The sequence below is a fragment of the Pituophis catenifer genome, unplaced genomic scaffold, assembly GCF_029215685.1.
Source record: "Pituophis catenifer annectens isolate HBS135680 unplaced genomic scaffold, rPitCat1.0.hap2 SCAF_3, whole genome shotgun sequence".
Lineage (NCBI taxonomy): Eukaryota > Metazoa > Chordata > Lepidosauria > Squamata > Colubridae > Pituophis > Pituophis catenifer.
This window is the reverse complement of record NW_027256883.1, coordinates 137,175,435-137,194,464: the sequence shown is the minus strand read 5'-3', so window position 1 is coordinate 137,194,464 and position 19,030 is coordinate 137,175,435. Positions and strand designations below refer to the sequence as shown.

The window sequence follows — 19,030 nt, the reverse complement described above, 5'->3', positions numbered from 1 at the left end:
ATATGGACTATTAACCAATTTCTAGCTTAACAATGTTTTCCAGAAATTATTTTTTGTATTTTGCGAGGGAAGGGAGTGAACAGTTCATTTTCAAAGTTGGCAGGTAGATTCTCATTGATCCCCGAAAGAACACAACAATCCAGGTTATTTACTACATTTATTGTTCTCTGAGAACCCGAGGAGAGCATCTGTCACTTCCAAATGGGCCAAATGCAAACAGTTGGCATTTCTGTACAAGCCAGATTCCCAGAGTTAGAATGCTTTCATCTGGCTTCTTTTTAGCAAAGGCATATGCTACATGAATGAGCACTACTTTTACAGACATATTAGCAATTCAATTTACTCTTGTTTAACAGCTCCAGAGGGAGAAGGAATTGGGCATTCATGCAGGAGGATGTGCTTCCGGTAGGAAAAAGGGATTTGTTACTCAGTAAAGTGATCTGTTGCATTTAGAACAGTTCTTGCAGTGTTTTTTAAAAGGTAAACGTGATACTCCATCCCCAACTTTTGTTTAAATCAATGCCACAAAGAATATATCATGGGTGCATTTAAAGGTTTCTTTTGTTCCCAGCAATTACATCCGCATATATAGTCTCAAATATAGTAAACACTGAAATGTTTTCCCTAAATCATCTGAAAAATTGAATAAAGTTAATGGCTAAGTGAAACAGTCAATCTTTTTTATGTTTTTAAAATAAATTTCAGAAGAATCTCCTTCTAACTTATTTTTGTATTGCAGTCCAACACAGAAGTATCCGGTTATTATTAAAATAGAATTTACTTCACCTTCCTTATTTTTAGATTGTATCTGAGAAAATATCCAATTATCTGTCAGAAATCTGGATCATTTTTTAAAGCTATTAAGATATTTAACGAGGTATTAACCTTTAGTCTATTTGTAACTTTCTAAAATCAACACTCTGATTGCCCCTTTGCTGTTAATTCCAAATAAAATAAAATAATAAAATAAAATACCCTTTCATCACAAATTGAAGGAAACTCACCCAGTGAATTCCTTGCAACTTGCTGTTCCAGAGTTTTTTAATACTTGAATTAGAATTACAGTAATTTCTCTCTGACCCATATAAAAACTTTATTTAAGAGGAATCCAAATTTCAAATGTGATACATATGTATAGAGTTATAATCCAAAAAAGATTTCCAATTTGAGTTAATCAGTTACTTTTGAAATATGGTATTATTTTAGACATCATGGCATACTCCCAGATCTTGGCCATTGTTTTGCAATTACATTATTCCTTGAAAATACCAAACATCCCTTTAAAAAGTCTATTAAATTATCTGAAAGCACTTATATTAACATTATCTCTGAATGTTGTCACTGTTCTTGTATATCATCTAGATTCTAGAATAATTGAAATTGATGCAGTTTATTAAATAAATGAATAAACAAGATAACATTTCACATGAAGATCCAGCTGGATAATTTCTACCTGTTTAAAAACAATTCACTTCAAAATATAGAGGTACAATATATATAAAAACACACATCAAAAGTATGGAAGAAATAGTCCCTGGTAATGCTATATATCCATGTAATTTTCTTTGTCAATCAACAATTGAAGCATCTTAATCCTCCTTCTATATATAATTGTATTTCTATTTCATAAAGAATTGTATTCCAAAAATGGCATATAGTATGAAAGAAGTTCTATTTCATATACCATCAAAGTGGGACCAAAGTTTATTTTATATGCAGGCATATAAAAAGGGGAGAAACATCAAACATTTTTTTCTAATTACTTGAAGTGCCCATGAATGTTCCATCCATGGTTTAAACAGAAAAACAAAGCTTTTAAGACTGACATAACTAAAAAATAAATTTGGAAATATAATAAGAAAAACTACAACTTAAAAATCAGAGCTTGGAGATATTTTGCAGAGCAAATAACCTAAATATAAACTGAAACAAAAATCAATAGAAAGCCTTGAGTATACCATTGTATGAGTTAATTCATACCATGAGAAGTAGCTCTGAAGTTCCTAGGATATAAATAAGGTGCAATCACTTTTATTTCTTTAGAGATATATTTTAGTACTTTTATCAAAATTGGCTAAACAAACTTGGGATAATTATTGGACAACAGCAAGTCAATTTGCAATATAAAACCAAAGGAACAGTATATAAAATAAATAGGTTCACAGCCAGAAATTCTGTGTAAACGTCAAAAATTTGATCCATGATTGCAGACCAAGACAGGTCTCAAGGGGAAAGGCAAGTGGGGTTTAGGGAAAATCTAATTTAAATCCTGTTCACTTACTATCGTGAGAATATTTTCTATCTCCCTAAAATCATACTTTCATTTGTATGGCTGTTAGACTGTTTCTAGATTTAACTGATTATACTGAACTCCCTTGGAAACTATGAAGGAAAATATTTCTGAATTTAAGTATCCAAGTTATCACTAATTTAACTTATATACAATAAACACATTTGTTTAATACTACAGAGAAACAGTTTCAGTTACAATTTCAATCAGTGAAATTTGTAATAAATGTACCTTTGACACATGCAGCTTTATTTTAAAACTATTTACAAACATTTCAAAACAATTCATTTTCACCACAATGCAGTTAAAAACTCTCCCTCCCCCCAAAATAGCATTTTTATTAAGAAAAAATCTATCACAATAGTAGTCCAATAAAACAATTATTACATTTACATTTCACATATCATCACTGTTCATGTGTAGTACTTTTCATAATATTTGCTTATTGCTCCAAATATTAATCTTTAAATGCCAACAAATTTATATTTTGTATGTTAAGGTTCATAGTGTCACATGAATCTGTCTTAAACAGGAAGAGTATATGACAAACTTCCAAAGTCTTTATGAACAAAAATACTGTATTTACCACAACATGTTTAAAGAGTTGTGTTGCAATTAAAAGGTTTCCACTAGAAACATTTGCATTAATAGACTTGACATTTACATCAAACATCAATCAAATCAGAACTTTGACAACTTTGATTGATAAATTCATCAGTCTTTGCCCAATTCATCATTGCTTTTTCTTCTTTGGCTGCTCGTCAGGGTTTAATTTGCGTTTCTTAACTGAGCTGGGTTCATCTTTTTCACCATCTTCAAAGAAGAGACAGTGTACGTAAGCCAAAGTTTTCAAAAGCCACATGTGGAAAATATTATCAATAGTATCAGCTTTTGATGATTACATTGGCCTGGCATCCATGCAGTCTTATAGGCATCAATACAAAGGAAGTTCAAAGTTGTTGCCATTTCCTGGATTCCACCCCCCCAATGACCAAATCTAGACTACAGATCTGGGAAGTTTGTAATAATCAATCATCCAAATATTAATCAGGTCCAATTCTTCTTAGCCTCTTCATCATTGAACTGCTTTTATGATTAAGAAGTTACAGGAATGGAGATTAGGGAAATTTCCTTAGCCATAATAGTAGTCCAACTATGAATTCAATGACTAAAGGCTTTCCATCAATGGAAAGAGGCTAAACAGATAGCTCTTGTGGATATTTGAACTAAGGCTTCTATAACTTGGCTTACAACCTGATGCTTTCCAGGTATGTTAGACCAATATTTCTCAAACTTGACAACTTTAAGGCATGTAGACTTCAACCGTGGGGTTAAAGTCTACATGCCTTAAGGTTGCGAAGTTTGAGAAACACTTTGTTAGACTTTAACCACAGCCAGGGGCTGAGACTGGGAAAGGCTATTCTAGCACCGAGGTGGCATGAGCTTTTGAATCTTCCCCTTTTCTAAGAACTTATTGTTTCATTTAATCTTTAAATACTGTTCCTGTTTATTAAAAGCATGTTCAATTTCAAATCATTCATCATCTTTAGACACAGGTAGATAAGGCTATTCTTAGACATTAAACAGCAAGAAATATTATTAGTTGTTAGTAAAAAAGTCCCTAGGAATACAGGAATTTCATCTAGGGGATTGATGTATAAAATTGAATGCAATAATCATGCTAATCAAAATACACATAAGAATGTGCAAAGAAAAATTTTGACTTTCTACATTTCGTAGGAAGCTGCCATCAAGTGTAGGATTAAATTTAATACTACTAACATTATAACTGGATTCAAACTATTCTACATAATTTATGTAAGAGATGCCAATCTTCAAATAGAGAAATATACAAAAACAGCTAACATTATTTATTTTGAATGAAATTGAATACTGTTACCTGATTCAACAGTTTCTTGTTCTTCTTCTGGTAAGAAATGTACATTGTTTACATGCCTTGGAGCATCATCTCCATTATCTTCATAGATATTTGACCATTTGATTGCCATATCACGTTCAGGAGGAGGTGGAGGTTTTTTTTCTTTGATAGTGTAAGTCTCAGGGGGAGGCACAGCATTTGTGGTCCATGCCTTGAATTCCTTAGGAGGCTGTTGAAAAAAATATGAAAAGACCAGTACAGGAAATATTATATTTAAAAGGTATGACTCTAACAGATACAAATTATTCTTACTTTCTGAAAATGTAGCCAAGCTGTAATAAACATTTAACATTTATGCTAGTTCTATTTAGGTGTATAAATAGCTTAAACAAAATATTCACTGTAAGAAAAGTACTCTCTGTAAGAAAAAGTGAAAATAATACTGTGTTTCCCCAAAAATAAGAGTGGGTCTTATATTAATTTTTGTTCCAAAAGACACATTAGGGCTTATTTTCTGGTTAGGTTTTATTTTGGGGAAAATATGGCAATAGATGCATCCATCTGGCTGACATTCTTAACTGGGGCTTATTTTGGGGGTAGGGCTTATATTACAAGCATCCTGAAAAATCACGCCAGGACTTATTTTCTGGTTGGGTCTTATTTTTGAGGCAACAGGGTAAGAAATATTAATGTAAAAAAAATAATACTGATTTCTGATCACGTAGCAGCTAACTAAGGTCACTAGAATGGAAGGCTGATGGTGCCAAGCTTTCTTTCCTAGAGATCTGGCCTTATCACATTCTTTGCAGCTGTGATTTGGTATGTCCTGTGTTGACCATCTTTTTTTTCCTGGGGGGTATTCTATTTGACTGACATCTTCTATCCCTAGTGTTTGAGAGGGAGATGGCACAAAAAACACAGTCATGTACTAATTCTCTAACAATTAAAACGTCAAGATACAAAAAAGTGGAAATAATGTCTGTCGTGCCGTATCCTCATTATGTCGCATGGAGGTTGGTAAGTAAAGTGTTTTAGGTCTTCCTTTCCCCAGGATTGTAAATCAATCTCAAAACAGATAAGCAAAACCAAACTTTATTTTAAGAAGTAGATTAAAAAAATAAAAACTCCTTTAAAAATTTTAAATATTAAAATGCAAACATGCAATGTAGAAATATATAAATGATAATTTTTAAAATTACAATATCCTGGATTCAGAGATCACTAAACTCTTCAGTTCACCTAATCTTTCATGAAGTTTCAAATTGTTCACCCACTCCCACATATTATATGAAAATAATATAATAAATATTATTGTAACAAATAATACTACAAATGACAATAATAACAACAATCCTTAGGGGATGATATTGGCCACTTTAGGGAATACCACATGTTAGTGTTGGCAGCTAAAAATAGAGAGGATTCTCTCCAAGTAGAGAGTTCAATATCTCACAGGTCCCAAGAAGGTTCTGAAGAAAATATTGGAGACTTTTTCTGTCTCCAACCAAGGGAAGGGATGAAGGAACCTGGCTCTATGTATGATCAAGAGCCATGTCTCAGGAATGATGTTTATTGTGACTGAGCTTGTGCCTTTGATTGAGCGATGGGTGGCTATATATAAATGAAATAAAATAATCTGACAAGCAGAGAATGTTCACCTCACATCCTAAATTGCATTAACAGAGGGATACAATCAAGATCAAATGAGGTACTAATACCGCTCTATAAAGCCCTAGTAAGACCACATCTAGAGTACTGCATCCAGTTTTGGTCACCACACTACAAAAAAGATGTTGAGACTCTAGAAAAAGTGCAGAGGAGAGCAACCAGGATGATTAGGGGACTGGAGGCTAAAACATACGAAGAACGGTTGCAGGAACTGGGCATGGCTAGTCTAGTGAAGAGAAGGACCAGGGGAGACATGATAGCAGTCTTCCAAAACTTGAGGGGCTGCCACAGAGAGGAGGGGGTCAAGCTATTTTCCTAAACACCTGAAGGCCAGACAAGGAATAATGGATGGAAACTGACCAAGGAAAGATTCAACCTAGAAATGAGGAGGAACTTTTTGACAGTAAGAACAATCAACCAATGGAACAGAAGTTGCCTTTGGAAGTTGTGGGAGCTTCATCACTTGAGACTTTCTAGAAAAGATTGGACTGCCATTTGTCAGAAATGGTGAAGGGTCTCCTGCTTGAGCGGGGTGTGTGTGTGTGTGTTGGACTAGATGACCTATAAGCTCCCTTCCAACTCTGTTAAATCTTTCACATCCTGTAAGATTGGAAAGTTTCATGTCCCATAACCCACACAAAGTAATAATACTGAATGGAAAAGTCATTCCAATTTATTTAGCGCTTTGAGCTATTCAAAAATGTGTGCCACAGGGTCAATTTTTTTTAGTGTGGGCTGGGCCTTCAAGAGAACGCCAGTTTGGTGTAGTGGTTAAGGCATCAGGCTACAAACGGGAGATCTTGAGTTCAAGTCCCGCTTTAGGCACAAAACCACTATGTGTTTCATTGATGCCTGAAACGGAGATGCACGAAAACCTATCCCATATTACATAGTTAACCCGGGCTTAGCCAGGTCAAACGCTTTGGTGTTTCTGCTGCAATTGGCTAAGAAGGGGCAGCCTTCTCTCAAGCCTACCTAATCCTAGGGGCTTCCTTAACCATGATGGAGCCAGGCGCCTTCCCTGCCAGGAGAAACACGGAATAGAAGAACCTTCGCTAACCTCTTCGGGAGCTCGCAGGACCCGACTCTCCCAATCGATCTCCTTATGCAGCGGATTATAAAGGAAAGCCGGTCGATTCACGCTGCGGAAGAGCTCGTCGGGCCTAGGCAAGCGCGATTTCCCTTCGGGGGTGCCGTTCTGGGACTGCTGCGAAGACCCTTTGGTCCCCCGGCCGGAGCCTTCCTCGTCCTCAGCATCCGAGCCGCCACTCGAGCTGTTGTCGCTACCGTACGCCGCGAAGAAGCTGAGCGGGTCCTTCCCCTCCGCTGCTGCCATGGCAGGGACTCGTGCAACCGAAACACCCGTCCTCGGGAACCGGCGCACGCCAGACGGACGTTCCGAGTTCGTGGCGTATGCGGGAAGCCTCTCTGGTTCCTTCCAGCCTGTACTACCTGCCAGGGGTCCCCCCCCCCCGGCCGGATTCAGTGCCTCCGCTCGGAAGAATTCCCTTCTTCTCGACCATGGGTTTAGTACGGACTTAGTTTGAGTTTAATAATCCATTTATATTTTAATTTTAAAGAAAAATAATAAAGATTACTCTATCTTCTTTCCGAACCTTCAGTTCGATCGTTCCGAAGGTGCGTTTATCCATTCTAAACGTCGAAAAGCATCGAAACAGGGCTGCCGTATATAGGCGGCAGAAATCCGGACGAATGAAATGAAACGAAATTAAAACACAGATTTAAAATTCTTCATCGCTCCTTGTGGTTGTCCCTATTTTTGGAGCCCGGATGACAGCCCAAATTAAAAAGTATGCAGTCAGTTATATTGTTCTACGCGTATCTGTAAACGGTGGAATGAAAAGCTCCCGCCGTGTAGTCAGTCATTCGTTTGAGTAGAACTGAAAAAATCCCCTTGTTCCTTTACAATATTTATCAATAAGATCCTTCCATGTATGTTTACTCGGGAGTTGTGTTGTGATTAAAGTAGGAAGTGCTCAAACTTAGCCGCCTTGCGTGGTTAAGATAAAATACAGAGAGCACAGACATAGACAGTGGTCGAGCTCTATAACCGGATTAGAAGACAAAACAGAAAAGTAATAGTTTCAAAGACTATCTATAGAACTACAATATAACATTGGTTTAGTCATTCTTACTGTATAGCGGATAAACAAATACAAAGGAGTGTGGAAGCAGCAAGGGATGGTGGTCACTGTCATTGAAGATAAACTTGGATAGTAAGCAATAAGAAATGAAAGCATACCCACACATTTAGGATAAGTCTGTGGTGCTGAATTTATTGCACTATCAAGAATGAGCAAGCAATTATCAGTTGCCATTTTATGTGGATGCAGCAATAAGAGAAAATTCAGAAATTTCCAGAAAAGATATAATTCTAGAACAATTTAATTTTGTTGCTCGTTTGCCTGCTTAAATGCCATCAAGTCAGTGCCAATTCTTAGTGACTGCACAGTGATAATTCATACTTTGACAGTGTCGTAGCCAATGACATTCAAGACAAATCCTGTTGAACTTCTTCCTCAAAACTTGCCTTAGCAACCACATAGGTTGGTTTTCTTTAGGATGATTGCTGCCAACCTGGTTCTTCTGATTTTCCAGCAGTGGACCTATTACCGCTTTAATTGAATTCACCCACCTTGCAGCTGATTGTCTTCTTCTCTTTACTTCCATTTTTCCTAGCATGATAAAGTTCTCTAGAGCACTAGGTCTTTGTTGAATGTGTCCAAAGTGAGCCTGATCTTTTGTTTCATACAGAACAAGTGGAATAAGTCAAAACACATAGACTTGAGTAAAGCATATATACATAAACCTCAACAGTTAAAGTGATAAGCAACAAGACTTTGAATACTATGGCAACTTCTTGTAAAGAAAACTTATATAAAATGTTTTATAGATGGCATTTACTACCTGCTAAGTTAGCCAAAATGTTCAAAAATATGTCTAGTAAATGTTGGAAATGTAACCAAAAATCTGACACATATTTGTAGTGGACTTGTGCTAAAGCAAAAATATTTTGGGCAAAAATACAAATGTGGTTAGAAAAGATGTCAGGAAAACATGTAGATCTTAAACCTGAACTTTTTTTTTTATTACTGGTAGGTATAGTACCAGAAAAATTTGATTAATAAAGTGTATATTTAATATTGCATGTATTAACAGCAGCGAGGATTGTATTTGCGCAGCATTGGAAAAATGAAGTAATACCACTAGATGAAGAGATAATTAAGAAAATATTGGACTGTGCAGAAATGGACAGACTTACATTGAAGATTAAACAGAAAGAAGATACAGAATACTACTAAACATGGAATTTATTTTATCAGTGGCGGGAAAAAAGGGGCAAAGATTAGGAATATAATTTGCATTGTTAAGCAAACAAAACAACCCAGACAACATGTTTATTAAGCACTAATTAAATGTAATAGTAGAAAATTAATAAAACTTTTATTTAAAAAAAGACTTTGAATACTACCAAATTACCATCATAGTCCCCTAAATGATAGCAATAGCATTTAAGACTTATATATCACTTCCCAGTGCTTTACAGCCCTCTTTAAGTGGTTTACAGGTCAGCATATTGTCCCTAACAATCTGTGTCATCATTTTACTGACCTTGGATGGAAGGCTGAGTCAACCTTGAGCCCATGGGAATCGAACTGCTGGTAGTCAGTGCGATTAGCTTGCAATACCACATTCTAGCCACTGTGCTACCACAGCTGGTCAGTGCAGATTGGAATGAGTTTAAGTCCATTGAGCAGAACCTTGTGGCATATATACTTTTCTGTGGAAAGCATCTGCTAGTAAAAACTAACGTTAATCTTGGTTCCCTGCACCTAGCAAGGAATAAGTGCAGGAATGTGGACTGCCAGCCCTGATATAGTGGGCACTGCAATAGGACATAAGCTATTGTTTTGATGGTTGCATCTCAGCATATGCAATGATCTATTGACCTATTCCCTCAGCAGATTCAAGAATAGAACATGCCTACTTAATATAAATACTTTCTTAAAGTATTTTTAGGATAGTTTAAGAATAAGGGAGTGTACTATAAATCAGGAATCTCCAATCCCCAGGCTGCAGACCGGTACCAGTCCATGGCCTATTGTGAACCAGGCAGTGAAAGAGGCGAGTGAGCGAACCTTCATCTGTGGGATCTAGGTTGCGTGCAAAACCATCTTGCCCTTGGTCCTTGGAAGACAATTTTTCATCCAAAACATCCATAAATTACGAGGTGACCTGCAACAAAGGACCTGTTCTGAATATAGCAATAGCACTTAGGCGTATATACTGCTTCACAGTGCTTTTTTACAGCCCTCTGTAATCAGTTTACAGAGTCAGCATATTGCCCCCAACAATCTAAGTCCTCTTTTTACCGACCTCAGAAGAATGGAAGGCTGAGTCAACCTTGAGCCTGGTGAGATTCAATCAGCCAAACTGCTGGCAGCCGGTGATCAGCAGAAGTAGCCTGCGGTACTGCACTCTAACCACCGCGCCACTGCAGCTCTTAATGTATTTTTTAATATATATTTTAAATATATTTATAAAATACTTAGTAAAAAAAATTGCTTCCTAATAGTATAAGTACATAAAACTATTGAAGAGAAGCCAAGATTAGGACATGACATATACTGAGAAAACTATTTTTTAAAAATCGTTTAAGTTTATTATACAAATGCTTCACAGATTGCCCGCTTGTAAATATTTGTAAAGCATTAAACAGCAACCACAAACTTCCAAATATTTTTTTCAATTCAACATTGCTTTATATAAAGTATATACTTTTTAAAAGTATGATTTAAAAATATAATGATTTTCAAAGACATTCATTTAATAGAGCAGTATGTTATTTCTCAATATGTACCTATTATTCTTCACACAGGTTTTGGCATACATGAAATAAAGCACAATAGAGAGAGAGAAAAACCCTAATCTAATTTCAATACTAAGGCACTAGAATTTTTTTTAAAGAAAATATGACAAAGTAATAGGGACAATCAATCCATTAGTATGCAAATACAGTATTTTCTTATAAATTTGGCAACATCTGCAGTTAGTAATCAAACAGGGAAGTTCATGCTCTGCAAAAACATCATGGAAGTTTGAGCTGAGGTAGCATTTGAGTTAAAAAGCTGTCAACAGAAACTGTCAGATTACAGGAGACCCAAGACCTAGGGTTAAGAGAAACCCTAACCCTTTGATTGTGGCTTGACACAGTTCTGTGTCCTGAAACATGGGCAGTGCACTGTATAATACAACCTAGCACCAATTTGAATTCATATAGAACAGGTTTCGGCTCTGGACAGCTACTAACATGACCTCAAAAGGTTATAAACTTTCAACATTATGTGATTTATAAACATTAAGTATATATTTTATATTTGCTCTAAGACAATTCCTCTTCACTCAATGGGGCCCAGGCAAACCAAAAGGCTGATCACCCATGATATAGTCTTCTTAAAATACTGGGCTGTAATCTTATGCATGTCTAACTGGGAACAAGTTCTACAGAACTCAGTGAGATAGCTTTCTAAATAACAAGTGTAAACACAAAGCTACTTATTTAATTAATTTAGATAACTGGCTGCAGTTTCATCCAAAATGTTGTAGAAGAACATTTTTTTAATAAAACCTTTGCTGTTCCAGAAGCCCCACAGAAGTTGTTTTGCTTTTGGCTAGTAAAATTTGAATTTAATCTAAAATACTGTTATTTTAGATTACTGCTATGGGCCAAGAAACAAAAATGGCAAAAGATAAAGATGAAGAGAAAGAAATGCTTTTATGCTACCTAGAAAATAAATATGCTTTTAAGTGAATCTCTTCTTTACAGTGTTGCACCTCAATCAAGCCATGAGAAAAAAATAGAGATGATTTTATACTCCCTGAGATGGCATAGTAGAAATGATTTGTCCAACACAACATTGTTTCACCTTGAGAAATAAGCATAGAAATTGAGAAGTTTCATTTTAGAAATATTCTCAAAATTGTAAAAGTGCAAACTTAACATATATCCATTAGAAGTAAGCTCCACTGTGCTCAAATTGACTGTCAAGTAAGCATGCTACAGATATTTTAAGCTCCAGTTCTTAAAGAACTGTATACATTTAATGCCTAACATCTTATAAACTCCCTAATTCAAAAAGGATTTCTTAATGGCTATAGTTTTCCAAAAGTGTACTTGGAGAATTGAATCATTCAGAATAAAAGATAGTCCTTGCTTAAAAGCGGAAATTAGGACTTTCCATCAAGTAATGCTGGAAGGTGACTGCAGGGGTGCCACAACAACCAGAATTTGATGGATTGGTTAAGTACCACTCTACCAGGTCAGTGAACAAGCAGTTATTAAACTAGGAGCACCTATATAATATGAGACCAATCAATCTTCATATAGTCATAATGCTGTAATTCAGAAGATATTTTTCCCTCTTTGCTGAGGTACTCATTACTTCCTGATCCTTCTGTTCAAACAGAATACAATATTTTCTGAACATTAAGTGTTCAATTGAAAACTTTATTCCAATGTAATAACTGTAAGAGAAATAAGTCCAAACATCAATCTGGAGTTTCTCTTATGCTAAATAATTGTCCTTGTGATTGATTTGCATAATTAGATAAATCTAATCAGGAATCAGGAATCTATGTGACATAATTTCTGCAACTATTTTGTCTGCCACTATGTAAGAAGAAAATAAGTTGTCTGACATTATGAACTGAATGAACATAGTAAACTTTTTACTAAATGTAGAAATATATTAAATCTTTTAAGTATTCCCAATGTTTTTCAATATAGCAATCCACTATTTACTTACCTATAAATCCCTTTGAAATCAGTGGGGCTTACTTCTGAATTTCTATGTACAGGATTGTATTATTATTATAATATAATAAAATTATAATAATAATAAAATTATTATAATATTATAATTTGCATAATACAAGCAGCTTCATGATTAGTTAAACATGAATATTTTTTGGAAAACACCTACTTTCAGTTTTCAAAAGTAATGTAACCAAGTACAATAAGAAATTTTAAAGATGAAACATTTTTTGCAAAATTATATAAGGCAATATCCAGCATATTATCTTTTCAAAGTTATTCAAGAAAAGCAACTACTACGGAAGAATTGAGCGGGATCGTAAAGGTAGAAAGGGATTGTCACTGGAAGTGGTGGATATTTCCTCTTGCTCACTCTGCAATTCTGTTGGAACAGGAGGCGCTCCAGGATCTCCAGGTCCCGGAAGAGTAGAGAAAACTGAATTTTCCATGTTTCCAACCTCTGTAATAGGTAAATTCATTGAACAAAGAGAAGAGGCGGATACAAAAGCAGCTGTACTATATTCTTCTGGATGAAGGTATGTGTTTTCTCTGTCTCTTTGTTTTTCAAAAAAATTAGAGTCATTTGACTGCGATCTAGAGAGATTGTTTGCTTGCTCACATATTGAAGCCATGCAGTTGTTACAACGTGATCCTGTAAAAAATATATTGGATTGCTTAGTTATGATACTTGTAAAAGATATTTCAACCATTGCTATAACTTGCATCATTTTGACACATTTTTTATCTATTTAACTTCATTGCTTTTTTTTTGAAGTTTCAGATTTACGGGTATATAGAATTTTTATCCCAAAACTAATCACCCAGACTCACTTGACAATGAGGTGCGTGACATATAAATTTAATAAACAAAATTCATCTTAAGAAATAACCTCTATTATTAGAAATGCGACAAAATAAATAAAAAAAAAATGAAATGATTTGGAAAGAAAATGTCTGGAAACCCCAGTTATTATCCAGACTGCCCATATAGTCCTGTGGATCAGGTCGCTAAGTATTCATAAAAAATGCAACTTTGCTACCTCGAAGTTATTAATATAAAATCTTGTCCATGTGGAAAATTGGCGACCAATCCAGATCTTTTAACTATAGAGTTATACATAGCAACAATTTTGGATGATGCTTAAGAGGAACACCATATATAGCACACTGCAGTAATTAATATAGGAATTTACCAGTGCAAGGGGTAGAAAAAAGCCGTTTATGTCCAAGAACAGCGGTAGCTGCCATACCAATCAAAGGTTATGGAGTAATGAGCTTTATGTCCTTGGCATCTTAGAAACAATTAATTTATAAACTTTTCCTCTGCTGAACAGAGACCAATTCCACCAATGTCAGGAAAACTACCAGTATATTTTCAGGAACTTGGAATTAAGCATCCATAAAATTTTCATTTTAATAAAATTTAGATCTATCACTGTCATCCAGTTACAGACATCTCAATGTCTCTACAGCTTCTTTTGAAAGAAAAAAAACTGATTTCATGCCATCAACAAAGTGGACACACTGTGCTCCAAATGTCCTGGGGACTGCCCCAACTGACTTAACACTGGAGAGAAAATGTGTCAAAGTATCTTGTGATATTTCTAGGCAAAACTGCCAGAAAATTCCAAAACACCAACTAAGCCAGGGGTGTCAAACTCAAGGCCTGGATCCGGCCTGCGGAGTGTTTAGATCTGGCCCATGGGTCCACCTTGGAAACAGGGAAGGATCGGCCCGCAGTGCCTCTGCCAGAGAAAACAGAACTTGGGAGGGCTGCGTGTGACTCTCTTGAGCTCAGTTTTTGCTGGCAGAGAGTTGCAGGAGGCCATCACAGCTGAAAATGGAGCTTGCGATGGATGTGGGCGGCACTCCCACACTCTGTTTTCACTGGCAAAGGGTTGCAGGAGGCCATCGCAGTCGAAACAGAGCTTGGGAGCCTGTTTTCACTGGCAGAGAGCTCTGGCCGCCACAGGCGCCCCAAACACGAGTGACGTCAAGCTGGCCAGACTCACCCAAAGGTCAAACACAACCCTGATGCGGCCTCAATAAAATAGAGTTTGACACCCCTGAACTAAGCTAATAGGATTGCACTCTTAATGCTATGTTGTCTATTTGGGAAACCAAAGTAAAAAATCAGACCAGAACTCACATTGAAATAGATGTAGATAACCAGTTTCCTCTAAGAGTAACTGAAGCTCAACTGCTATCACCATTTTAATATCTTGTGTCCAAAAGAGATATGAACAACTGAGAATATCTTACTCAATTTTCTAAATCCATTGATCAGTGATGCACTTATCAAAATCTAGACCTATGCAATCTAGAGTCTGCATCTAATTACAATTAGCCATTAAGGAGAGGGACTGAAATGTCAGAAGGTTAATTTTACAACTCCAAGGATCTAAAATCTTATTTCTGAAATCTGTCCTTTTAGACATGCAAATATTTTTATTTTTGAAGAGCTCAATAGACTTTTTATAACTCTGTTTTATATATACATATATATCATCCCTGAATGTTAGTAACCTTTGAACCATTCAAATTAAAGCCACGATATACTACTAGTAAATGCAACAGAGGCAACAAAAGAAGGCTTCTGATTTAACTACTGTCATACAATAAACTTAACCACTTGTGACAAGTGCTCTATCATTGTCTAATCTACTTCAACATTCTCAATGCTTGAGAATCAGAAATATTCTATAAGGACATGATAATAATATATCACACCATTTCAGTACACAATAAAGACCTCAAGGGACTGAAACTAGGTTGTCAATCAAAGCATGATTTTAAAATCATTGTGTAGCTCTATTTGAATGATATCATTATTCCTAAATTTCTGCTCCTTCATTGATTCAAAGGCAAATTATTTTGACTTACCTTGTTTGTGACTTACCGAATTCATAGCAACATACTTAAAAATAAATAGGAATAGGAATAGGCTATGTAGCTACATATTTTATAAGCCCTTTTAAAATATACAATATTCAGTTATTAAACAATACCTTTAAGACTTTCAAGTTTTTCATTTTTTGCTTTCAAGACGGCATCAGTTATTTTTTCTAACAGGAAGTTTTGTGTTTTTTCACATTTGATAGATTCTATCAATGTGTCTAGTCCTTTTGGATGTTCTGCTAAATAATCCAGCAGTTTCCCGGCCTTTTTCCTACTTGAGGTTCGACAAGAGATTTCTTCAGTATCCTCTCTACTCAGTATTTTCTTTGAACGTAGGTAGTCAAAGTGTCTTTCTGCAATTATTTTGTCGCACAAATAGCGGCGTAATCTTTCTAAAACCTAGCATAAAAATAAGAGCATGTTAATAAAAGATTAACTTTATCAATGCATAAATTATTCTTTATATTACTATGAAGGAGCAATGAATCAAAAATAATCCCTGACAAATAAGTTTTAGTTAGAATTTGCAGTACTGTATCTTATCAAGAACGCGTTATTCATGTTTTGGATTCAAATTTTAATTCTGTTCATGAGATAATTTTTTTCCTGGTACTAATATAAGGATTCCTGAACTAACAATCAAATATCACAAAGTACTAACACTAAAAAGAAATGGAAGTTCACAATCTTTGGTAAAGACTACTAACATACTTTATATTATACTATCCTAGCTATACTCTCAATTCAGTAACATTTAACTGGGTGAAATGGTGCATCCTAGGGCAACAATTTTTGAACTAAGGTTCCTCAAATGGACTTACAGAATGCAAAACATGGGACAATTGCCATGGAACTGAAATTTAGCAAATTTTACAAAACATATGACATATAACATTTATGACATAAAAATTAAAACAATTTATGATACAAACATTTGGTATATAGTTTAACATGATGCATTTCTAAATGTCTTCCAACTTTTCCAATTCCTTTGCCAAACTAAAGCCAGTCTGTTTCACCATGCTGTGTCCATACAAAGGCTTCCTGACCCATATATAGGTTTTACATGAGGAGATGTTCTGGGATTCCTATTTTTTTATAGGCACATTCCACAGATTGATGCAATTGATATGATAAAGGCCTTTGAATAAACAATGAAGTACATACTGACTTGTATTTATTGGATTTCTCAGTTTTCCAGTGTGCATCAGTGACAATGTCTCATCTTTCTTGGCCTTTTTAAAAGCTCACTTGAACATCTGGCATCTCCTTCCCACATAGAACTCTGCATTGGATGAGCCTAAGCATTATTTTGCTAGCATGTGAAATTAAGAATATTGTGTGATAGGTTGCATGCTCAGTCAAAACTTGTTTTATTCAATTAAACCGCCTTCATTCTCAAAATTTGCTGATGTAGCTTGGTTAGAACTTTTACTGATTCTTTTTTTATTAATCAAATAAATTGGAGTTCAATGTATTATTTAATGTACTTAACTGTTTATTTAAGATGTAATGTATTATTCTCTGAATACAGTTCCAATATAAAACAATAAATACAATCTAAAAGATCACAAGAGAAATTAACTTATGATTGTGAGCAAAAAGTGAATATTCTATATATTGTAGATCTATACTTTTTGCTAGAAAAATAGGACAAAGGCAAAATCAACTTCCACTGATTCATTCATGTGCAACATTCAGAGATTAGGAAGGGGAATTCCTATAAACACTACAGGACAACCTGCTGTAACAGAAAAGCAGAATTTGGAGGAGACTTTTATCCATTAACGAAAACAAAGGCACTTGGAAGAACATGGAGAATGAATGGAACATTAAAAGGAAATCTAGTATGGTATAGCAGTTAAGATGCGAAATAAAGATTGTGGAGACCAAGAATCAAATCCATCCTTTGCCACTGAAGTTCCCTGGATGAGTTTTGAGCCACTTGTTATCTTTTATGTATTATCTGAGAAGGACTCAATTGTTATATGAAAATCTGAGGAGGAAGTGCTATAAACACCATCTGGAACTTCTAGGATAGGCTTACTTAAACTGTAAGGTGTTCATACCTTAGGGAGGGGTAAGAGAGAATTCAGGAGAGGTGTGAAGAACCTCTTTATTCTACATTATTACCATAAATCCCCCTTTCCAAAAATACTAGTTTCAAGTGAGTAACATAGTGACAGAGGAGGCAAAATCTTTTGTTTTAAACTTTGTAATTAAAAACAAAGTTTCATTGCATTGTTTTCTTTGTCCATTTTGGTGGATTTGGATTTTTATGGGCGGCGCATACATTAAGATTACCCTAAAAGGAGCTGTGATGGCAAAAGATTTAGGAGCCCCTGTTCTAAGAGTACAGAGGGATGGAAACAGAGTCCATCCAGTAACTTTTGAATGATTTCTTTGGTTGTTAACTGATGCATTTAATTAAAGTTTCTGGGAATTCAAACTGGGAGCTCGAAATTTATGTTGCTAAATCAGAAATTTGTCGAGTGAGTTTTGCCCCGTTTTATGACTTTTCTTGCCACATTTGTTAAGTGAATCACTGCAGTTGTTAAATTAGTAACACGGTTGTTAAGTGAATCCTCATTGACTTTGCATGTCAGAAAGTCACAAAAGAGGATCACGTGATCCCGGGATGCTGTGACCGACATAAATACAAACCACTTGCCAAGCATCCAAATATAAATCACATGACCATGGGGAAATGCTGTGATGATCATAAGTGTGAAAAACGGTCATAAGTCATTTTTTTCAGTGCCGTTGTAAACTTCAAACGACGGTCACTAAGCGAAACTTTGTAAGTGAGGACCACCTGTATTAATGTCAAAAAATAATAATAAGGTTCCCTCCCCAAATTGTAACATATTCCGTCCTTCTCCTGCCAGCAGATGGAGACAAAGCAGCATCCCACCAAGCGATGCTTGAAGCTTTCCAGTCAGAAGGGAGCCCCCACGCAAGGCAGGAATGACGTCACAGCGGCAGGAAAGGCCACACCTGGCGGAATTCCCCGCGCCAGCTACACTCGCCAGACCAACCGCCAATCCACCGCCATGCGGAAACTTGATGCGCCAACGCCATGGCAACCACGGCGCTTCCAGCCCCCCTCCCCTCCGATGTCTGCAGGACCCGCTATCATCACGGAGGGGGCGCCCCCTTTCTCCCAAACAAGGAACTCCAAGCCCCCTTAAGCCAAGCGCGCGCCCGCCAGCCCTAGTCGCGAGCTCGCCGCCGTCAGAGCAACTCCCCCCCCCCCCGCCGCTTCGCCTCTCTTACTTCCTTTTTCACCTCCGCCATTTCGTCTTCGGTAAGCGACCTCCCGGCCGCCGTCGACTCAGCGTCCGACATGGCAAAAATAGCAGAGCGCAGGAAAAGGCCACGAGGGAGAAGCGACCCTTCCGCGAAGCAAGAAAGGCTTGGCCGGAGGTGAACTCCCTCGGGAAGAACTCCACTTCCTGTG

General features: G+C 36.2%; 2 protein-coding genes across 2 annotated transcripts; both read right to left on the bottom strand.

Moving 5' to 3' along the window:
• Positions 1–1,371: 1,371 nt before the first annotated feature.
• On the bottom strand, positions 1,372–7,360 carry CUNH1orf52 (chromosome unknown C1orf52 homolog). Its single transcript, XM_070939418.1, is given in 4 exon segments — positions 1,372–3,103; positions 4,191–4,398; positions 6,898–7,308; positions 7,310–7,360. Coding segments are annotated over 4 exon segments (750 nt in total). The 3' UTR covers positions 1,372–3,023.
• Positions 7,361–10,550: 3,190 nt separating this feature from the next.
• BCL10 (BCL10 immune signaling adaptor) lies at positions 10,551–19,030 on the bottom strand. The gene is made up of 3 exons (XM_070939417.1): positions 18,847–19,030; positions 15,681–15,969; positions 10,551–13,324 (listed from the first exon to the last, which is right to left on the bottom strand). The coding sequence occupies exons 1-3, from the start codon at positions 18,916–18,918 to the stop codon at positions 12,969–12,971; spliced, it is 717 nt and encodes a 238-aa protein (XP_070795518.1). The 5' UTR covers positions 18,919–19,030; the 3' UTR covers positions 10,551–12,968.